Here is a 23,748-nt window from a genome sequence, read left to right on the forward strand (position 1 = left end):
GAGGCCTTGAGTGCCACACTAAATGTCTAGACAAAGACTAACTCAGTCCTCCTTCATCCTGGGTGACAGTGTCCAAGTGTGAATGGATGTGACGGTCCATCACCATGATATCTACAGCCCCACCTGTAACCACAGACCACCTTTGCTTAGGTTTAGCACTAGTTTTAATGGAGTACCTGTGAGGATCACACCGCCAACATGTAACCCTCCTTTTCCAGATGAAAACTGACACTCCATCATTCCAAAGCCTGCAAGCAGCTCAGCTGGGGGCCAGCCCAGGCCTCTGGCTCTGGCGTCTTGGCCTTCACTTGGTCTGTGACTGCTTGCTATCTTTCATAGGCTGGGCCCCTGGACAAGATAAGTGTCACTACACAAGTGCCAACTAAGGAAAAATAAAATCTTCAGCGGCTTGAGAACACACTTAACTTTAGCAGAACGCCCTGTACTCTTGTATCCAGCCTCTGCGCAAGTTCGTCCCACAGCCTAGAGGGCTCCATTCCCTTTTGCCCAGTTATTGAAATCCGATCCCTCCTCCATGGTCTGGCCCACATGCCAGCTTCTCAGAGGGGCCTCCTCTGGCCCTTCCGGGTGGATGGTTCCTGACCTGTGCTCTGGCTGGTCAGAGGCATCTCACCTACCCACCTCCTGCCTGATCTCCTCTTGGGGGACCAGGCTTACACACCTCCCCACCTCACTGGACTTGAAAAACATTCAGGGCCCAGAAATGCCTATGGCCCAGAGACCAAGCCCAGAGACCAAGCCCAGAGTCTCTGCAAATGGCTCCAGCCAAAGCTGCAGGTGGGTGGTGCCAACGTAGCAGGTGCCTCTGAGGGCTCACGTTGCTGCCAGCTGCCCTTTCCAGTCCCTCAGGGGCTGAGTCACTTTTATCCGGCCCAGAAGCCGGCCAGACACACCTGGGCTCCTGGCCAAAGCAGCTGCAGGTCCTGCCGTCCCACCCTGCTCGCCAGACCTCCTGCAGCCTCCCCAAAGCTCCCTGCTCGGCCATCACTCCATTTGGGCGTCTGCCTTAGTGTCCTGATTTGTGTCCCAGTTCCTCTGCTTTGCTGCCTGACCCTGGGCCTGGCCCTCTCTTGTCCTGCAAGGACTAGTCCCAAACCGAGAACCCTGCAGTGCAGGAAGGCCACTGATCTCACTGGAGCTGCCCATGAGCTCCCAGTCACCTTGCTTCAGCCCATCGCAGCATGTCAGATTCTTCCAGATGCTGATACACCCCACAAGCACACCCCACACCAGGGCTGCCACCCTCTCGGGAGCCTGTGCTCAGTAGAAGCAGGGCAAATCCTATGACCCCACCACCCACCAGGCCATGGAGGTGCAGACCCCTCCTGCACAGAAGTGGTCAGCAGAAGTATCCAGACCACAGTGGAGCAGCCAACGGCCCTGCTGAGATTCTACCTGGGGTCTTAGAGTTTCCTAAGTCAGTGAGCCTTATCTAGCACACAGGTGGGAGCAGATATGGAATAAAAGGGGACAAGAGGTGGGTTTCAAATCTTTTCTGTGGCTTAATTATAAACAGCCTTTAAGGAATGAAGCATGACCTCTGCTTACGAAGCTCCCAGGCTCCCTGTGCAGTGGAGAGACTCACACTTCTTCATCTTATTTACACCTCCCCTTATGTGCTAGATGTTCTATATGAATCAGGCTTTTATTATCATGAAAAATAACTAATAATCAAAAAGAAGGGAACTGATATTAAATCAGAGCTTCCTCAGGTTACAGAGCCTGTGGGGATGCCCAGGAGGAAAGACTGTGGCTGTGCAGCCGGCCTGGGTCCCCACCACATCTTCCACAATCTCCCCACCCACCTACTTGGCAGAGTGTGAGTCTAAGTGACACCAGGCAAGAACAACCGCTAAGAGACCTTCCGGGATGGGAACACGACAAGGCCACTCTATTCCTGACCAATGACAGAAAGTCTATTTAATGAGAGTGCGGAGGTCACTCATCAGCACAGCACTCCCAAAGGAGGTCCCACGCCTGTCTTCAGTGTGCAGAGGGAGGCCAGCCATGAGCCCGAGGTGACACTTCTGCAAACATCTGGTCCATGCAGGAGCAGAATCCAGGACCCTCACCTCCTCCAGCTCCCTCTCTGCATTTCAGCCTGAGCCTCCCCCCGAGTGACCCCCAGCAAGGCTTCCTGCCCCTGTGGGAAAGATGCTGCCCCGGGGGACAGAGCTGAGCAAAGTGTCAGGCAACAAATACTCCAGAGTGGCTGCAGCCAGGTTTTACTTCTGTAGGATGCAGAGCCCGGTGCTCACCGCTCCCCAACACACGGGGCCCTCCCTCCATGCTGGCCCAGCCTTTTGCAGCTGAGACCACAGCAGGGTGACATGGAGGCGTCCAGAATGCGGACCCAGGCCAGGGAGTTCCACACGTCCTCGCTGCGGCCAAACCCTCTGGCCTTTGGAGAACCAGCCAGGCCCTGAATTCCAGCCCAGGTTGTGCCCTCCGTCCTCATGCCACCCGGGGTTATCTGAACACCCTCGGGAGCCTGCTTCAGGGCTCTCTGTGAAAATAACTACCTTTGCACAAACTTCTCCCTTTCCTGGCATCTAGGACAAGGTCCAAACCAGGCTGTGCGAAACAGCGAGCCCGGGCACACACAGCACGCGTGCTATTGGCAAGGATAAGAGGGTGGAGTCGCCCCCAGGCCCACGCCTCCCCTCTCGGATGAGGTGGAAGCCCTCAGGACACCCAGGATCAGAGCAGCCACTGTGCATCTCCCACCCGAGAGAAGAGCACAGCCTTGAATTCTTGAATATGTGCTAACCCCAACCCATAACGCAGCCTCTGAACAGGAGCCCCACGGAGCAAGCCAGCATTCACGACATTTATCTAGAGAACAGGAGTGCAGGGCGTCCTGAACGAGACCCCTCTGGGAGCATGACCCCAGGGCCCCATCGGTACCCAGGAGCTGAGGGGGGACACGGGGCAGGAGAGCAGAGGCCTTATTGGCAGAAGGTTGCAGGGCCAGCCCTTACCCATGACCACGCTGAGTCCAGGGAGCTCTTGCCCTGTGGGGCCTCCCAGCTGGAGCTGCAGAGGGGCTCCTGGTCTGCCATGGCTGGGCCCCGAGTCAGGAGAGGAATGCCCTCAGCCACAGCAGCTCAGGAGCAGGGAGGCTGCCCGGGCGACACTGGAGCCACACTGGAGCCGCGGCAGACGGTGCTTCCCTTTACACCAGGTCGGAGCCCTGGCCAAGTCACAAGGCTCAGCGAAAGAGCAGAGTGTTAAATTGCAAATCCTCTCCCACCTGGGGACTGGCTGACAAACAACCCGGATGTACAGACTGCCGAGACACCCGCCTTTGTCCCCTCGGTGAGGGGAAACCAGAGGAGGGCCTCAGTCCCATCCAGCACAGGGCACCCGGGATTTGCCACGTCCCACCCAGGCGCTCTGGGGCCCATCCTCTCAGGAGCAAGACTCAGAAACTGAGGGACCTCCCAAGGTCACAGCTCTAAGACAGGATCAGGCTCAAATCCACATATTTTTCCCAGGGGGAAGGTGATGGGGAGGGGTGTGGGTGGCCCTCCACCCCACAGGCTGAGTGCGGGCAGCTGTGCTCTGCCCAGCTTTGCCACCAGAGCCTCACGGAGCCCTTCCTCTGTCCCTTGTCCTGCCTCAGCCTGTCTGGAGTCAGGAGAGCTGGGTTTGGCCACCGCCTCAAGCCCCACAGGGCCCTGGCGGAGCTCCCTTCCCCAGTGACCGCACGGCCTCCAGGGAGATCAGCCCTGCGTCACCCCTCGCTCTCCAGCTGCGACAGCCTCGACACGTGGGGAGCTGGCCTGGCCCTGGCGCTGCCTGACCAGGGGTGGCAGCACCCCTCTAAGGAGAAAACACAAGTGGAAAGGGCTGGTCTTGGGTCACAAAGCCAGAAAGTTGCAAAGCAGGCCAGGGGACTGCAGAGACAGGCGCCCCAAGCTCATCCCAGCCCGGATGCAGGCAGCCTGCGGGGCGTGGTGTAGTGGTAACTGACGCGACCTGGACGCCAAGTAAACTAGGCCACCGTCTTGAGAATTAGTGCTGGGGAAAGGGGGGGTTCCCTCCCCTTTCTAGAGAGCTCCTCTGGAAACTGGATTAGCACCGCCTGTTCCTCCTTTTCCATCCCTCCCTTCAGGATCTAACTACTTCCCTTTGAAGTGTGAACACCCCTCTGGAGGCTCCAGGCCCAAAGCTAGAGATTTATGGAAGGCCTTGTAATAGGAACCAGTTCTTCCCCTTATCACACTCCACTTCCCTCTTGAAACCTGTGCACAACTACGTATCGTTTAGACTAGCAAATTCATGACACTAGATAGCCTACAGTCGTGGTGGAAAACAGGGAAGGGCGCTCTGATCTCCTCCGGCCGCTGCTGTCGATAAAGCTTGGGGCGCTCCTCCTCTGCGCTGCCGCCTGCGGCTTCTCCACCAGCCTGTTCCCAACAGTGGGAGGGAGGCGCAGAGCAAGGATGGTTTCTGAGCGAGGCAGGGGGCAGAGGCCTCCACCAGGAAATGGCCAAGGGGAGAGGGCCTGCAGGCCACCGAGGGGAGGCACTTCAGAGTAGTGCCTCTGAGCTCACTGGCCTGAGACACGAGGCCCTGGGAGGAGCCAGGGCGGAGAGGGGAGCCTAGGTGTGGAGGGTGCGCCCAGGGCCGAGCTGGGCTCCCAACTTCCCGGACTTGTCCCCAGGTCTCTGCAGCCCTGAGGCCTCCTGGGGTCCCAGCAGCACCAGCCCAAGACCGCCCCCTTCCCAGAGGCCTTCTCTGCCTTCCTGGGCTCCTCCTCCTCGTTTCCTCCCCTGGAGGCCCTGACAAGACCAGGGGGACGTTGTGAGCAGGCAAGGGAAGATCAAGGGCCAGGGTCACCCTCCCTTCACCAGCCCGGGTCAGTGGCTCCCCCAGGTGCCATGTCTGGTAAGGGTGACGAGTACTCCACCGCAGGCCGCTGCCCTCTGAGTCACTGACCAGGACCCTGGCCACTGAATACTGATGCCCTGAGCCCCTCTGATCCCAGGAAGGACCCCAGAGTCGGCATCTCCCACCCCACGACCAGGACAAGCACCCACGGTCACTGTGTAAGGGAGAAGACACCCGCACTTTGGGACGTTTCTGCTGACCTGGGTCGCCACCACTCTTACTATTTTTAATTCTTCCTCTCAAGATATTTTAAGAACCTCCTGACCCACGAGCGATAAGATTGGGAGGAATTATACCTGGTGCGGCTCAGCGTTTGGCCCGAGTCCGACAGAAGCACAGGACGCGCACGGGCAGCAGTTGCTCTGAACAGCAGGCTGGAGCCACTGTACCCATCGGAAGCCACAGTCCCTGGGGAGCAGGAGAGGGTGACGGCGGGCTGCCACGGTCCTCAGAGCCCTTAGCCCAGGGCAGGGCCATTTCCCACTCCATTGGCAGCTGAAAGACAGGACATGGGGGTGACACAGGTCCCACAGATCTGCCGCCACAGGGCCCACACTGTCTTGGAGGGTGCACCAAGCAATGGGGAAGTGACCACTATGGGTTCCCATGGATGCTGGGGATCACCAGAAGCTCGGTGGGAGGTTACATCACACTGTCATCATGGGACCTGCTGGCCTCTCCTGCCACCCTCCTCAGAGGCCATTATGACTTAGGGCAACCTCTGTTCCTTAGCTGAGAGAACAGGGTAAAAATAGAATCCCTCCTTCATAAGGTTGAGGGGATACCGGAGGCCACAGGAGGACAGTCCTCCACACCGTGCCTGGCACTTACTAACCCCGAATCCTCACAGTCGCTTTGGGGTAGGCACTGATGGCACCATTTTGCAAGTACAGAAATGGAGCCTCTGTCCACACTGGCCCACACCCAAGGCCCAGGCCCCTAAGCCTTCCCTGACTCTCCACCCCATGAGGACTTCTTTCTTTGATCTTTGAGGGAAAGGGACAGAGGTCAGGGGCTGACCCCTCTGAGCTCCTCCTAGGTGCCTTACTTACCTGTCATCTCTAATTCTCACAACCTTCCTCCGGGATCGATGATACCATTTTCCAGATAAGGAAACTGAAGTTCAGGGAGGAAAGGGCAGAATTTAGGGGCATTGTCCTCGCCATCCGCTCCCTTTATTTGAGACGTAGAACATGCCAGGGAGGGTTCACTACCTGTCCACCAGAGGGAGCCCTCGGGACAGGTTCCCGGCCCTAATCATCTTTAGCAACGTTAAAAGGTAAAGCATAGCACAATAAATGTTTTGGATTGATTGAGCAGACAGCCATCCATGAAAGGAGCACAAGGGGACGACTTGTATAAGGTGGGTGCAGAAACGTCTCATGGGTTGCAGTTCTGTAGCTGCCCTTGTTGGCCTAGGTCACTAGAGGTCCCTAGGTGCATAGTCTAGTTAGCAGCTTCTGACTGGTGAAGTTGAAGTTTGGTTTTCTGTAATAGAAGCGATGACAAGGAACAGTCCAGGTTAGGATGTGCTCACATTTGTCACCAAGCAGGGTCGAGACACTGGTTTTGTCTGCTCAGAGAGCCATTGGACCGGGTCTCCGTTTCAATCCACTTTAACAGCACCAGTAATTCCCTGCACTACGAGTGTTACACACCATGAGGAAAAGTCACTTTTGGTTGTTGTGTTTTGTCTTGTTTTTAATTAAAAACTCTATTTTTCAGAGCAGTTTTAGATTCACAGGAAAATCGAGCAGAAATGGGTATGCCCTCAGGCCCTCCTGCTGGCCCCCTGCTCGACACCCCTACCACAGGGCGCCTTTGTCACCATCAGTGACCCTACATTACTGCGTCATCACCACCCGAGGTCCTCGGTTACTCCAGGGCTCGGGCTTGGTGTGGCACATTCTAAGATCTGACAAAGGCACAGTGGTGTGCACCCAGTGTCACAGAATCCCAAGGACCAGTTTTGCTGCCCAAAAGATCCTCTGTGCTTGCTTAGCCCTCTCTCCCTCCTAGTCCTTGGCCAGTCCTTTCATTGTCCCAGAGTTTCGTCTTTCCCGGAATGTCAGGGGTTGGTATCATGTGGGCTTTTCAGATTGGCTCCTTCCACTTAGTAAAAAGCGCTCAAGCTTCCTCCGTGTCCTCCCGTGGCTTGATGGCACATCACTTTCAGCATTGGACAATATCTCACTCTCCGGAGACACCACAGTGTGTCTGTCCATTCGCCTGCTGAAGGACATCTCGATTGCCTCTCAGCTCCTGCAGTATAAATAAAATTCCTATCATCAACCGTGTCCGTGTGTCCGTGTGGAGGTAAGTCTTCAGGTCATGTGGGTCAGTACCAAGGAGCCTAACTGCTGGATCCTATGGGGAAAGGATATGTCTAGTTTTGTGAGAAACTGCCAAATTGTCTTCCAAAGTAGTTGGACCACTTTTTTATTTTTTTCTATATTTTTTAATTTTCTATATATTTTTAAAATTTTCTATATATTTATATACTAGGTGCTGGAGGTCAGATCCAGGGCCCCATACGTGCTCTGCAAGCACTCTACCACGCAACTATGTCCTTACCCCCATTTTTGGTTTTTAACATCAGCGAATGAGACTTCCTCTTGCTCCACATCTTTAGCAGCATGTGGTGGAGTCAGTGTTAGCATATTAGCCATCCCGGTGCGCAGGCAGCGGAATCTCACTGCTACTTTAATTTGCATTTCCCTGATGACATCTGGTGTGGAACATCTTGTCATGTACTTACAGGCCACCTGTATATCTTTGGTGATGTGTCTGTTAAGGTTTGGGGCCTATTTTTTTTTTTATTGGTTGTTCAAAACATTACAACGCTCATGACATCTCATCTTTCATACATTTGATTCAAGTGAGTTCTAAACTCCCATTTTTACCCAAAATACAAATTGCAGAATCACATCAGTTACACATCCACGTTTTTACATAATGCCATATTAGAGACTGTTGTATTCTGCTGCCTTTCCTATCCCCTACTATCCCCCCTCCCCTCCCAACTTCCCTCTCTACCTCATCTGCTGTTGTTCAGTTCTCTCCCTTGTTTCCGCCCCACTTCCCCTCAAAACCTCTTATATGTGATTTTGTATAACATTGAGGGTTTCCTTCCATTTCCATGCAATTTCCCTTCTCTCTCCCTTTCCCTCCCACCACTCGTCTCTGTTTAATGTTAATCTTTTCCTCATGCTCTTCCTCCCTGCTCAGTTCTTAGTTGCTCTCCTTAAATCAAAGAAGACATTTGGCATTTGTTTTTTAAGGATTGGCTAGCTTTACTTAGCATAATCTGCTCTAGTGCCATCCATTTCCCTGCAAATTCCATGATTTTGTCATTTTTTAGTGCTGCGTAATACTCCATTGTGTATACGGGGCCTATTTTTAATATGTTGTTTGTCTTCAGACCATTGAGTTTTGTTTTGATTTTTTTTTTTTTTGGCACTGGGGATTGAACTCAGGGGCACTCAACAACTGAGCCACATCCCCAGCCCTATTTTGAATTTTATTTAGAGACAGGGTCTCACTGAGTTGCTTAGTACCTAACTGTTGCTGAGGCTGGCTTTGAACTCTCAATCCTCCTGCCTTGGCCTCCTGAGCCACTGGGATTACAGATGTGCACCACCACACCCAGCTCATACTACTTAGATTTGAGTGCGTTTATATACGTTGGGTGAGAGTCCTTTGTCATATATATCTTTTACAAATATTTTCATAACACACAACATGAAAATTGGGTCTTGGTTATCGATCCACTTTGATGATCTCTCAGTTTTAATTGTGAAATTAGACCACTTATGTTTAAAGTGATGATTGACATAATTGAATTAATAGCTACTATATTTGTTATTTTCTGATTTTGTGGTTCTAATTGGGAATTTTATAAGACTTGATTTTTCTCCTTAACATATCTTTCCTCCTCCTATTTCTTCTTGTTTTCTTTTTCTCCTTTCTTTCTTTCATTCTGTGTGTGTGTGTGTGTGTATGTGTGTGTGTGTGTGTGTGTGTGTGTGATTGCCTTCAAGTTTGCAAGATAAATTTATAACTAATCCAAGATCACTTTCTTTTTCTTTCTTTTTGACTGGGGATTGAACCCAGGGGCTCTTTACCACTGATCTCCTTCCCCAGCCCTTTTCATGTTTTATTTTGAGGCAGGGTCTCACTAAGTTGCTTTGGGCCTCCCTAAATTGCTGAGGCTGGCTCAAGCTTGCAATTCCCCTGCCTCAGCCTCCCGAATTGCTGGGATTGCAGTCATGCATCACTGCACCAGCTTTCCAAGACCACTTTCAAGGAACATCATGCCGCTTCTTGAGTAGCACAAGTACTTTATAATGACAAAATACTCCTCATTCTTCCTGCTATTCCTGCTACAATTGCTGCCATTCATTTATTTTACTTACAATGGTTTGACTTGTAAGTTTTTAATCATATGATGATTCAAAAACGATGTAAATTCAATAAGAAACATACTTCAAATTTTGAATTTCCACCCTTTCCCAGGCAGTGATATGTGGTATCACACCCTCATGATATGGCAGCAACAGGCCAGGGCTCCCAGTTAGCCCTGAATTTGTGGGAATGACCCACATGCTCTACAGTGGATGGTGTGGCTGAGCTATGATGTTTAGTAGGTTAGGTGGAGGAAAACTCGCAGTATTTTCAACTTACAACGGGTTCCTTGGGATGTAACCAACCACAGGGTGAGCAACATTTGTAGACATAAGTAATACAGTTAAATACATCTTTGCTATTATTATTTCCAACAAAACACTATTTGTTTGATCAAGTATAGTGAAGTTTTTCTTTTATTTCCACTTATTCATCCTCAGACTCTTCTTCCTGTAGTCCAGTTTCCGACTTACGTCATTTTCCTTATCACTAAAGAACTTCCTTAAACATTTCTTTCCAGGCAGGTCTGTGGACAAATTCCCTCAATTTTTATTTCCTTGAGAAAGTCTTTATTTCTACTCAACTTTTGAAGGATAATTTTTCAGAATCTAGTATTCTAGGTTGGTGTTTTCTTTTTCCTTTCAAAATACTAAATATTTCCCTCTATTCTCCCCTTGCTTGCATGGTTTCTGAAAAGAAGTCAAATATCTTTGCTCTCTGCAGATGAAGCGTTTTATTCCCCTCTGACTTCTTTCAATATTTTTCTTTACCTTCAATTTTCTGCAGTTTGGATATGATATGTGCAAGAGTTGCTTTTTGACATGTGTCTTATATTTTCTGAGCTTCCTGCATCTGCAGCTTGGTGTGTGTCATTAATGTGGGAAAATACCCAGTCAAACATTCCTCTCTCTCTTCTCCCTCTGGAATTCCCATGATGCAGTGTTATACATTTTGTGGTGGTCCCACATTTCTCAGATATCCTATTCTGAGTTTTCACCACCCCCCCCCCTGCCCGTTTTTTTTTTTCTCTTTGCTTTTCAGTTTGGGAAATTTCTGTTTTCATATTTTCAAGCTCAGAGATTCTTTCCTCAGCTGTGTTGAGTCTACTGATGAGCCCATGAAAGGCACTCTGCATTTCTGTTACAATGTGTTTGATCTCTGGCACTTTTTGGTTCTTAGAATTTCCTTCTCTCTGCTTTAATTGCCTCTCTGTTTTTTCTTGCTGACTACTTTTTCCAATAAAGCCCTTAGCATATTAATCATAGTTTTGTTTTTCTCATAAATTTCTGGTCTATAAATTCTAACATCTCTGCAATCTCTTATTCTAATACTTTTTTATTCTTTGCAAACTGTGGTTTTTGCCTTTTAATGTGACTTGTGATTTTTTGTTGAAAAGTGGACACAATGCACTAGGTAAAAGGAAGCAGGTTAGAGAGGACTTTGGCGATGTAGTGGGTGGCAGTCTGTGTCTCATGACAAGGTCTTGGCCTCTAGTGATGATGTGCCCCTTGACCATGAATTTAACACACATGAAATCTTTAAACATGATGAAAGTATAAATTTAATCCCAAAGTTCTCAAACTTTTAAATATGAGTTCTCAGTTTTAATTTTTAATACAATATTATAAGTATTGATAGGTGTAATCCACATAAATAAAAGTTCTTAGATTTCTCAATAATTTCTAAGAGTGTGAAGGGGTCCTAAAACCAAAAGTTTACGCCATTGGAAATTCAAACAGAAATTTTAAAAATATTTGTCAGTTAATTTAATTTTTTATTGGTTATTCAAAACATTATAAAACTCTTGACATATCATTTTTCATACATTCGATTCAAGAGGGTTATGAACTCCCATTTTTACCCCAAATACAGATTGCAGAATCACATCAATTACTCATCCACATTTTTACATAATGCCATATTAGTAGCTGTTGTATTCTGCTACCTTTCCTATCCTCTACTATCCCCCCTCCCCTCCCCTCCCCTCTTCTCTTTCTACCCCATCTGTTGTAATTTAATTCTTTCTCTTGTTTTTTTCCCTTCCCCCTCAAATTCTCTTATATGTAATTTTGTATATCAATGAGGGTCTCCTTCCATTTCCATGCAATTTCCCTTTTCTCTCCCTTTCCCTCCCACCTCATGTCCCTGTTTAAAGTTGATCTTTTCCTCCTGCTCTTCCTCCCTGCTCTGTTCTTAGTTGTTCTCATTATATCAAAGAAGACATTTGGGATTTGTTTTTTAGGGATTGGCTAGCTTCACTTAGCATAATCTGCTCTAATGCCATCCATTTCCCTGCAAATTCCATGATTTTGTCATTTTGTCAGTTAATTTATATTACTTGTCAATATAAAATTGCCATATTTACAAATAAAAATAGCAAGGAGGAATAATCCATTGCTTCACAATTTTGCAAATGTCTTTAATGTCTAGTCCAGTTTAAGATCCAGGTCCTCATTTCTGCTTCTGTATTCAATTTATGATGATATGCTGCTTTGGCTGATGTATATGAAGAAAATTCATCCTCACACAGACATGTAGTTGGAAAAGAGGAGAGTATTTTAATAACCTCCCAAAGAGTTGTGGGTATTTAATATTATACCACTTTGAATAGCAGCATTTTCCTAAACATTGTTACAATAGGGAAACTGAAAATATATCAGTGAATTTTCCATAACTGGTTATATTCAAACCCATTGATCAACTTTCCATTTTCAATGCATCTTTTATCCATGCATGATTTTGTAACATCTGCAGAATGCTGGTTCACGTAGGTATGAAGATCTCCCAAATGTTGATATATTCCTTTACATATTTTTTGAAAATCACATTGTTTTAATATTACCATGGTTATGAGAAGAGATGTTGAATACTGGAAAACATAAAACTCGTGGTGACACATACAATGGTCCAAAGTTCTGATTTCTGCTGGGCCGGAAGCTCAAGTATTACAAATTTACTTAGCAACATACTTGCTGTGATTTTCCCTGCCAGATTGACTGCACTCAGTCTTGAGAAAACATTTACCAAATTACCTAGCTCTAAATGACGAAAGTTTGTTGTCCATTTTTTCAAGTGAAAATCGTGCTCCGGGGAAAAATCATCAGTGCACCTTGTGACAAGAGAGCACAAGTTCTTCCAGTTGGGACAGCCATTGCCCATCGCACACAGCCCAAGTGCCCAGTGCGTTCTTCCTGGTGCACAAACAGAACATCAACAAGATGGGCACTCAAAGGTCAAGGCTTAATAAAAATTAATAACTTCTATTGCTTCATCAAGGACAAGAGCATCCTTATGGGAGCCCAGCTGATTTTTTAGATGGTAAGTCCTTGTGATAAAGAGCGTGGCGTCTGGTACAGTTCAAGGGGAGCACCTGCAGCCTTGCACCGTCACAGGTGGCAATCAGTGTGACCCCAGCACAGGGAATGGCCATGCTTGAGGGTCACTGAGAAAATAGTTTTCACTTTGCAGACCCTTGAGAAGGGGTTGTAGACCCCTAGAGAGCTGCGTACCACTTTGGGGGATAATCTAATTCCATTTCATTGTTTTGTGAGATGGGAAAATGAGGCACACCAAGATTATTTGTAAATCTTCAGTGAAGTGAAGCCTAAAATTCCTGAGCCCAGGGAGCTCTCCGGTTCTCTCCCCGCCGTGTGAGAACACAAGAGGAAGATGACAACTTGTTGAGCAGAAGAGAGTTCTCCTGGGACTCCAGCTGGCACCCGATCTCAGCCCCCCGGCCCCACAACAGAGAAATTAGTAAGATAATTAGGGTTCGTTTCTATACCCACAACCATTCTGACCAAATGCAATCACAGGAAATCAGCGGAAACTCGGGGGGAGGGGGGACAGCCCAAGGACACACAGCAGGAAGCGGTGGGGTCCCACCCGACTCATAAGTCTGCCCCCTTTCCAGCGGCGCGCGCTCTCCCAGGTTGAACAGAACTGAGAAGCTGGAGCTCACTGTCCCGCGTTGGCTCAGGAACTCCCTTCAGGGGCGTGTCCTCCCGGTTCTGAAGGTTCGCAGAGGGGAGGAGGCGCTGGCTCACCGGGCAGCTCGCCCAGGCTCCGGGCAGAGAGAGGGAGGGAGCGCAGGCCGCGGGAGCCGGATGGAGACCAGCAGCCCGCGGTCCCCGAGGTCCAGCCCCAGTCCGGGGCTCAGCCTGGACGCCCGGCTGGGCGTGGACACGCGCCTCTGGGCCAAGGTGCTGTTCACCGCGCTCTACTCGCTCATCTTCGCGCTGGGCACCGCGGGCAATGCGCTGTCCGTGCACGTGGTGCTGAAGTCGCGGGCCCGCCGCCCGGGGCGCCTGCGCTACCATGTGCTCAGCCTGGCGCTCTCCGCGCTGCTGCTGCTGCTGGTCAGCGTGCCCATGGAGCTCTACAACTTCGTGTGGTTCCACTACCCCTGGGTCTTCGGCGACCTGGGCTGCCGCGGCTACTACTTCGTGCGCGAGCTGTGCGCCTACGCCACGGTGCTCAGCGTGACCAGTCTGAGCGCCGAGCGCTGCCTGGCCGTGTGCCAGCCTCTGCGTGCCCGCCGCCTGCTGACGCCACGCCGCACCCGCCGCCTGCTTTCGCTGGTCTGGGCCGCCTCGCTGGGCTTCGCCCTGCCCATGGCCATCATCATGGGCCAGAAGCACGAGCTGGAGATGGCAGGCGGAGAGCCAGAGCCCTCCTCGCGCGTGTGCACGGTGCTGGTGAGCCGCGCCACGCTCCAGGTCTTCATCCAGGTAAGTGAGTGGGGTTGGGGGAAGAAACTGTCCCCGCCCCTCCCCTGGAGGGACAGAGGGTTTCAACACTATTTTACAAAATAGAGTTACCATCCGATTTTACAAAAGTCTTGGGGAGAGAGTTGGCCGAGACAAGCATTGAGAAAAGTACAAATTTGAACTCAAAATTAACTCCCAAAGCCTGCGTTCTTGCCAGTCTTACAAGAGAGGTGTGCAGACATTGCTGGGCCTAAGAATCTCCTGGGGAGCCTGTAAAAATGCAGATTTCCTGAGCACCGTGCTTCAGAAGATGCCCCTCACCACCATCACCATAACCACACCGCTCTGGAGCCAACCTCCCAGGAGGCGGGGTGGGGAAATCAGAAGGCTCTGGGGACTAACAAGGGCCTAACATTTCCTGGGTGCCCAGTGGAGCACATTCTTCCACTTCCTTGAACCCAGGACTTTCCTCTAGGAATAAAGCATCGATGGTTGATGACTGTTTCTTCCTTTATTTGTGGATTTCTTTTGAAAGGAATTTGGGGCAAGGATGATGGGGCAGGCCTGGGACCTGGGGACAGAGTCTGGTACTCATGGCTCCGGGAGTCCTTCCACCTCTTGCTGTCTTTGCAGCATCCCTGAATCAGAAAGGAAAAAAAAAAAAAAAAAGATATTCGTATGTCCATGAGTAGGATTCGGACATTCCGTCTGTCCCCCTGGCAAGGACAGGACCCCAGCCTACCCTTTGATAATTAAATATGATCAGGTGAACATACCCAGGATACAGCTTTGCATGCCCTGCCTCAGCCTCCTGGCCTGGCTTCCCTGCCTCTGAGGCTGTGACAGTGGACTGCCACTTTAGAGTGAATCTGTCCAGCAGGTGGGAGCCTTTTGAGGACCTGTTTGAATACAAGTACTGCAGAGCAGGCTGAGACACGCAGGGTCATGTCTACAAAGCCAAGAAGAAAGTAACCGAGGATTTTGAGCAACCAATTGCTCTTTCTCTTTGAAAAGTGTTTCTGTCTCGTGCTGATAGGGAAAGGATGGCTTCTGCATGAACTCTGGCTTGAACTCAGTGTCAGGAAGCTTCTAACCCAAGACAGCTCAGTTACCCTGGGGAGAGTGAAGTCTATTACATCAGCTTCTAGGTGACATTTGCCACCTAGGTGCTAATGGGCATTGCATAGGAATATAGAACCTGTAGATTTTTTAATTATGGGTGAAGGTGCCAAGCAAAGAAGAGTCCAGATTGCCAACATGGGCTTTACTTATTTTTCTTCATGTGTCTTTGGAACCTTTAGAACCAACAGTTGTGACATTCTGGTGCTGAAGTCCCAGAAGTACTTAGAACAAGGCATTGTCCCAAAGCTGCTGATACATGGACTTTAGGATGTGTGTTCGCAGAGCTACCAATGTCAGAATTAATATTTATTATCATCAAATCTAGTAATCTCCATCCCCACGAAAAGCTGGATGGAACATCCAGTTTAATGGGATTTTGTGCAGATATAATAAGGAGGCCAGAACATTCAACATTGTAAAGGATTTCAAAGGGAATTTATATACCAATCACAGCCTTGGCAAGAATATGGAAAGATGCTCAGTTAACAACCCAAAGAGAACACTCCACTCTCTTTAGAAGGCACTTACTCTAGCCTCTGTAAATATAATCGACTCAGAACTGACTGGGCAGTTCTCATTTTTAGAAAATTTGGGCAAGAGGTAAAAGGTCTAGATGAAAGGTCTAGGAAAGAAAAGAAAAAAAAAGCCAAAACCCCAGGAGCAGAGCAGTAATCTGACCCATGCAAATGCAGCCCTCCCACTGCATCAGGTGGACCAGCCATGACCTCACGCTTCAGCCATCCTGTCCATGTGCTGCTGGTCTCTGCTCTGGCCCAAGCACATCTTAGCAATCACAGAGGATGGCCGACACTCGTGTACCCCCAGCAGCCTCCACGTGGTTCCAAGCTGCCAGGGAACAGCCAGAGCACTGCTGCCCAGGCCTGACTGTGCAGCTCCCTGCTAGGCCAGCAAGGCATGGCAATGACCTGGACAACCAAGTGCCCAAATGCCCCAAATGCCAGGTCCTGCTTCTTGTTACAGACTAAAAACAGGCTGTCCCTGTTTTGGAGCTGGACTTTAAAAATGACATGGGCCTGCACAGTTTGGGTTGGAATGTTCTGCATACACAGCTCCCTGGACATGGGCCAAAGAGGTCACTGCAGCACAGCCATAAGATGCACTGGGAGCCACCTCTTGACCTTATACGACGCAAATTATCTCAAAGTAACACCATTGTTCGGCAACTAGCATGTAAAGACATACAGGATGCGTTAACACAAAATAACCAGATCCAAGTTAGGGTTATCTTGGCTCACTTTTTTTTCCAGTGTCTTATCAGTAGTTGATCTGTTGCCCATAAATGCGTGGGTTCCATCCCCTCCACCCTCCAAAAAAACTCATGGTTTTTGAAAGTACAAAAAGCTATACAGTTTTTCCAGAAAGATTTATGGGAATCATAATTTTCCCAATAATTAAGAACTAATTTATGAATACATTTTTACTTTCTCTTTGTGTGTTGACCAGTATAAAAGTGACAATTTGATAGCAATTAAATATGTTGCTGTTGATATAAATCCGTTCAGTTCCTCAGCAAAGTATAGGTTTATCCTTCCCTTGGGGTTGCTGATTTGTGAGCAAGATAAGAAAGCAGGGGTGGGAGCTCCTTAAAAAGGCACAGTGCCCAGTTCAGATAGTCTGCACTAACGTGAAATCTATTTAAAATTGGTATTAAAGTATCGTCAGATCTCTGAAGTCTTGCAAAGGGAAAGGAGTAAGAGAGCCTTAGAATTGAAGAGGGAAACCCTGAACACATACTATTGTGTTTCAATAATATATACTGAATAATAAACATACTATTGTGTTTCAACCAAAAAAAAGTTGTTTTTTTAAATAAACACTTAAAACACGGAGTATTATGTAATAAACTCATTTTTTTCCTAAGTACAAAAATAGTCAAATAATAAACCAAGGCCTGTGATGTGAAGCAGCAGCCACACCCTGCCTTGATGTCTATAGTCAGGAGGCAGGTGCTAACCCCCGCGGCTCCTGTTGCCCTCTGTTATGCTCCTAGAGGGCTCCCTTGCCTGATTTCCCGGCTGTGGATTGTTCCCACAGTCCTCTACCTGTGGACGTTGAGCAAGACGTGCTTCCCTCCCTACTCTCCACGCCCACACACTCACACGGCCCTGCCATCCCTCCAGGAGAAGCGTGTCCCTGCTGGATCTGTTGCGTTGGCTCTTGTGGCAATGTAAATATCCTCCACAGTGAGCCGCACTGTCTGCTGTCCTTGTATTTTCCTTCTGACGTGGCCTTGCTTCCTTGACCTTCCTACCGTAGTCTTTTTTATTCATTTGCTTAACTTTCTATGCATCTGTTTCTAATTCGTTTTCAAATTCTTTAACCAGAAGAGTAAGGGCCATTTCAATATGTTCAGACCCTTTAGGTGCCCTCTGAGGTTCATCTTTTATTCTTCTGTCCTCCTCCCGAGAGCCCTCTATCCTTCTGCTCCCTTCCTCCTGGCTCTCCAGGCTCCTGCACAAGAGGGTGCCTGGGAACTCCCTCCATTGCCCTTGGCTCCGCTAGCGGGTGCCCAAGTCTTTCTCCAGCTCCTCTCCTGCTCCTCCTCCTTCAACAGGGTCTCACTAAGTTGCCCAGGCTGACCTCAAAGTCATGGTCCTCCTGCCTCAGCCTCCTGAGTTGATAGGGTTACAAGTGTGGACCACTCTACCTGACTCCAGCTTTTCCTTAGGTGCACAGAAACCTCGGTGTGCGTCTCTTTCTGGACATTGTTCTGATACTCAGACAACCTTGCCGTCTAGAAGCTCAGATTGCTCAATTTGGGAGAAACTTTTTTGAATGTGGGATTTTTCCATATAATTTTCTCTCTTTGTTTTCTGTATCCTTTTCCTCTCTAGAATCCTCTTATTTAATGATGCTGGGCATCCTAAATGAATCCCCGGGGTCCTTATCTCTTCTCTCTTCATTCTCTCCATTGCCCACTCCCCGCTTTCTGAGCATCCCCCAGCCTCATCTTCTGGCCCTTCTGGCCCTGAATTCTACAGATGCAGATTCTGGGCTGGGCGCCCCCCGAAGCCCAGAGCTCCGCCTCCGTGACCTGGAATTGCCTCCACAGGTGAACGTGCTGGTGTCCTTCCTGCTCCCCTTGGCACTGACCACTTTCCTGAATGGGGTCACCGTGAGCCACCTGATGGCCCTCTACTCCCAGGTGCCATCAGCCTCTGCCCCAGGCAACTCCATCCCCAGCCGCCTGGAGCTACTGAGCGAGGAGGGCCTCCTGGGCTTCATCGCATGGAGGAAGACCCTGTCCCCTGGGAGCCACCCCAGCCTGGTGAGACACAAGGATGCCGGCCAGATCCGCAGCCTGCAGCACAGCGTCCGGGTTCTCAGTTAAGTCCTCTGTCACACTTCCCGAGGGAGAGAGGTCTGGGTGCCAGGGCTGCCTCCACCAGGTCCTGACCAGGTGACCTAGCAAGTCACTGTCCTTCCTAGACCTCCTTTTCCTGTGCCTCAGGGGGGCTGTACTCAGCAATAGACTTCCTGCAAAGACTCAGAGGGATGTTACACTCCCCCACCTTTTTTGTGTGTGTATGTGTGGTGCTGGGGATTAAACCCAGGGCCTTGCTAGGAAACTGCTCTACACGGAGCCATTCCCCCAACCCATCAGAGAGAGATTAAAGGAAGAAGTGGGAACTTTGTTCATGCAAGTCCTCATCTGCCCCAGGAGTCGCATACTCAAACAAGCAGAGACCTGGCCTCTGCTTGGAGGTTGAGCTGTGTGAATGAGTCCAAGGAGCAGCTAGAGTGAAAGAACACATGCTCGGAAGTGTGGACCCTCAGACTGCCTGGGTCCCCAAACTCAGCCCCCTTACCCTCCCCTTTCCCTCCTACAACACTCATCTCTTTGCTTGCGAGCTTGTTTTTAATGAGAATCTGGGACAATCTAGCATTGGAACTTTAAAAAGCACAGGAAAAGCAGGTCTCTTCAAGCACCTGCTACTCCCCAGGCACAAACGGAGGTGTGGAAGGACCGAGTGGGAGCTACATCTGTGCCCTCAGTGACATCGGGTCTTGTGCATGGACAGAGACCAGGAGCTGGGTGCGATGCATGTGATAAGTAGCAGAGTCAGCACTTGAAGGTGTCAGGCTCTGCTTTAAAGATGGTGGGCAGAGATCAAGAGTCACTGTCCAGGAGTGACAGGGGAGAGTCCATTTTGAGATCTGTTGCCCTGGCGGCTCTTTGGAGGATGGACACAACAGTGCTTCTCAAACGCTCCTGCACATAGGAGCGAGCCAGAGCGCCCAGGGCCAACCCAGACATTCCGACTCCAGGTCTGGAGTGGCCCAAGGTCCTGCAGTGCTACAGGCTTCTCATGGTGGCTGCTGGGCCCATGCTGGCCTAGAGAACGGGTTTTCCAGTGGAGCAGGGGAGAGGAGAAGAGGGAGGGGGTGGACCGTTAGGAAACAGTTGTCAGGATCCGATGAGAAGGACACAGAGCTCCTTAGGTGACAGCAACGGGGATGGAGAGAGATGGTGAGGAGAGCTCTCTAATCGGTGGGATTTAGGAGGAGATGGATAAGAGGACTTGCTGGCACGTGGCTCGCTGGGTGGATGGTGGGGCCATCTATCCCTCAGAACCCAGGGGGCCTTTCCACGGCTGGAAGGACATTTGAGTTCTGTGGTGAACATAGTTACCAACCAGGTGAGACTATGAGGCCCTGAGCTGGGAGTACCTTCTGAGAGCTGGGCGGGGGGCTCTGGAAGCATGTCATGTCCATGTCCAGGCCACGGCTGAAGTGGACATTCACCCAGAGAACTTGGTGGTACAAAGTTCAAGAACAGATTCAGATAGGAGTGTATCAGGTAATGGCCAAGTTCTCTCCCTGCCCTCTGACTCCAGGTACAAGTCACAGGGAAAGGCTGCTGTCTGGGTGTCTTCTTCCCGTGGAGACGGTGCACCTGAGAATGTGTTGGCTTTCTCCTGTTCTCTGTCCCCTTGCCCTGCAGGAGCCATCGTGGCGGTGTATGTGGTCTGCTGGATGCCATACCACGCCCGCAGGCTCATGTACTGCTACGTCTCTGACGAGGCGTGGACCGAGTAAGTGTGATGGGCAGCCCTGGCCACGGTGGGAGGGATGGCAGCCCTCCTCGTGCCTGGGCTTGCCGCTGCTCCCCACAGAGACCCTCTGTTTCTGGAAGGACCTTTGGATCTCTGGCCTGTGTTCCAGATGGTCCTGCCCACTCTGCACTCTTAGTCTCCCAACTGGGGGGAGAGTCACAGTATTTTCTAGAAACACTTCCGTCCCTGTGGGGCCATGTGAGTGAGAAGCCTTGTAGGTGGTAGTCATAGCTGTGGGCATCCTGACTCTAGGGTGGACAGAAGCCTGCAGGCCAGGGACAGGGATGAAGGTCATGTTCATATAAAGTCATAGGCAGCGGAGGACTCCAGATGTGGTTCCTTGAGCTAACAAAGGCTCCTGAGACAGAGACCAGGACATGCACACCCTTTTATGACCTAGTTGGAAGAGAGAAAATCCATTCTCGTCCTTTTAGAAACCACAATGCCCCTGATTATAAGTAGAGGCCAACAGTGGAAAGATCCCACATAGGCCCTGAGGACATAGCTGTGTCAACGGAGGCCTGCTTCCCGGAGCCCTCTGCACCCCTTCCACACACATGTGCTCACGCACGCAGTGGCCAAGCCCTTACTGCTGCAAAGAATTCCTGCAACAGGGAGCAGGCTGCTTCTCAGAGAGACTTTCAGCACTTAGTGACGCCACGTCTCTGACCAGATCCACTCCCTCGGGCCCCCAGCATCTCAGTGGCCTGGATACTCCCTGTCCTTCGCCAGGGTCATCCTCACCGTGTAGGTCAGGAACTCAGCCAGAGATGGCAAATTGTAGAGGCAAGGTGGAGTACCTCGGCCCAGGGCAGCTGGTGGGGACGGACCGCTGCTTCTTGGCAGCCAAAACACAGGCCTCCCTCCCTGGGCCCGGAGGAGACAGGCCCTCTAACCAGGCCCCTGGGCTTCTCTTCCAGCGCCCTCTATGACTTCTATCACTACTTCTACATGGTGACCAACACGCTCTTCTACATCAGCTCCGCGGTGACACCTGTCCTGTACAACGCCGTGTCCTCCTCCTTCAGGAAGCTCTTCCTGGAGTCCCTGAGTGCCCTGTGTCGCCAACACCGTCCCATGGAGCCATTGCCCCCGGAAGCCCCGGGGTCCCACCCCAGTGGGTACAGCTTCAGGTCTTGGGGATCCTCCCGATCCCCTGACCTGGATGAGATACAAGAATGAGCAGAGAGAGAGAATGGCTGAGTGCCCGTCACCTGCGTATCAGACGAGGCCCGTCATCACTGATCATCTCCACTGTGCAGCCAGAGGGACTCCACTGACCCCAGCTCCACCACTTACCAGCCATGAGCCTGCAGGCAAGTCACGTAACACCTCTTGGCCTCAGTTTCCCTTCCATATAACAAAGATAGAGCCCACCTCTTAGTGACAGCTACCGTCAATCAAAGAGCACAGCACCACCTGGGCATAACCACACTCAATAAAGTCTAGCCGGTGCCATTTTGTCTCGGTTGTTACGTTGTTACTGCTTTTCTGCTCTCCTGGAAGCTGTGGTGGCTTCCTGCTCATTGAGTTTGCGCTCAGATGTCCCAGGAGTTTTCCCAAGTGACAGACCAGCCGTGCTGGCTTAACAGTGACATCATATTAGCTGCACAAAGCTCCCCACCCTCTCCAGCTGGACACAGCAGTTCACACCAAGAGGAGCATGCTGTGGGCTCTGGAAAGCTGACCATCACTGGCTGCCCCCTAACTGGACTCAGGCCTGTGCTAGGCCTGATTTGTGGCAGCTGGACCACGGCTGTGTGGCTGATCGGGAACGGCCACGTGCTGCCTGCCTCAGAGCATGGGCCCAGTGTCCTGCCACCTGCACCATCTTGGACCAGAGGTAGATTTCAGATTTGGAATTCACACTAGGACACTCAACCTGCACCACAGCACCATTTATATGTGGGGAAAATGGGAACAGAGAGGTTCATAGGTTCTCCACAGACTCCTTGATAACTCAGGGCCTGGAACCCAGACTGGAGACTAGGGAGCTTCGGGCTCAGTCTCTGTAACTTGCTGCTTCCCAAGAGCTTGATGTCAAGAGATGCTCAAAGGTTACAGGGCCAACAGGGTGGAACTAAGGGAATCAGGACAAAGCATGCAACAAATCCTACTTGTTAGGCCACCATTAACAAATTGTTGGGTATAAATCTTATTTCATGACACAATCATAATGTGATCACCTTATTAACCAGAAGAGCCAACAGAAGACAAAATTATATTCTAACATTGTGTATGGGTCACACAGATGCAGAGAAGTCAGAGTGCAGCCCTTCCCAATGAACACGGTGGGTTTGCTAAGGAGGTGGGCAACCCCAGAATGGGCTGGGGACTCCTGTCTTTGTCCCACAGTCTGGGCACAGTCATGCTGGGCACTCAGAAACCTGGAGAGAAGGAAGCACTCCCTGTGAAGCGAGCTTCGTTTTGTTTTGCTTTGTTGACATAATCCCGTTTGTGTGATCTCTAGAGAACAAATTTCAAATAGAAATCGAGTTCCCCTGGCCATTGTCCAGGGCGGTGGCACTGAGCATGGTTGAAGGAGCCTAGAGACTGGGGTCGAGTAGGTCTGGGGAGCAGCCCTGCCTCTGCTCCTTGCTGACTGAGGGACTCAGCAAGACCCACCGGTCCCCTGTGGCCTCATTACCGCATCTAACCCCAGGGGTGACTATAATGTCACCTATGGCTTTTAAGAGTTAAATGACATCATAAATATAGACAGATGCTCAGTGCTGCACCCACCACCACCAGAAGAGCTCACCAAATAGCAGCTGTAAGAAATGTAGGCATTGGTAGTGACTGCCAGGGCCTGGGGCGTGGTGACAGGGACAGGGAGAAAGGTGGGGATGGTTGGGAACATGTGATAATGATTCTTATAGTGATACAAACCCACCAATGTCAAAATTCTACTACAGGTACACAACGTCTCTTTTATCATTTTTTAAGACTGTAGATAAATCTGTCATTATCTCAGAAACATTAAAAAAAAATGAATGAAATTTAAAAAAAATCACACACAGTCCTACCATACAGATAACATCTATTAAATCGGGGGCAGACGTCCTCTGAAAAAATGGTGGCATCGTCATTTTAAAGGGATGCTGCAGGTCCTAAATGCAGATTCGAATTCCACATTTCAAGACGCTGCGCTGCCCCTTTGCCCTGTGCGGGCTGGTTGGACGGCTTCCTCGCCTGACCAAGTTCAAGAGAGGCTACACAGGAGCCTATTTCCTCAGATTTCGCCTCAGGGCCACTGGGTCAGTCAGAACCCTGGGCAGCCAAGGGCAAACTGGAAAAGGAAGCCAGCATGCGGCACCGGATTCCTTTCTTGTGATTCTTGTGACAGCCATGACAGACCCACGTGGCCCAAACCTACAGGCCTCCATTCTCTCAGAATCCGGGAAGCTACAAACCTCAGATCAAGGTGTGGAACCTCCAGAGACCCCAGGGCAGGCCCACCTTGCTTCCTCCAGCTTCTGCTGGGCAAACCGGGGGGCTCCCTGGCTCTAGGTCCCCTA

General features: G+C 50.3%; 1 protein-coding gene across 2 annotated transcripts; it reads left to right on the top strand.

Annotated features, from left to right (window-relative positions):
* The first annotated feature begins 13,357 nt into the window (after positions 1–13,357).
* Positions 13,358–21,518, top strand: Ntsr2 (neurotensin receptor 2). 2 transcript variants are annotated; one of them, XM_078029651.1, is made up of 4 exons: positions 13,358–14,051; positions 18,226–18,441; positions 20,119–20,209; positions 21,151–21,300. In XM_078029651.1, the coding sequence occupies exons 1-4, from the start codon at positions 13,428–13,430 to the stop codon at positions 21,186–21,188; spliced, it is 969 nt and encodes a 322-aa protein (XP_077885777.1). In that variant the 5' UTR covers positions 13,358–13,427; the 3' UTR covers positions 21,189–21,300. The 2 variants fall into 2 exon arrangements, with proteins under 2 accessions (XP_077885777.1, XP_005327446.3); XM_005327389.4 differs by having other exon boundaries at positions 13,364–14,051; positions 18,226–18,499; positions 21,151–21,518.
* Positions 21,519–23,748: the final 2,230 nt, after the last annotated feature.

This window comes from Ictidomys tridecemlineatus, chromosome 12 (genome assembly GCF_052094955.1).
Source record: "Ictidomys tridecemlineatus isolate mIctTri1 chromosome 12, mIctTri1.hap1, whole genome shotgun sequence".
NCBI lineage: Eukaryota > Metazoa > Chordata > Mammalia > Rodentia > Sciuridae > Ictidomys > Ictidomys tridecemlineatus.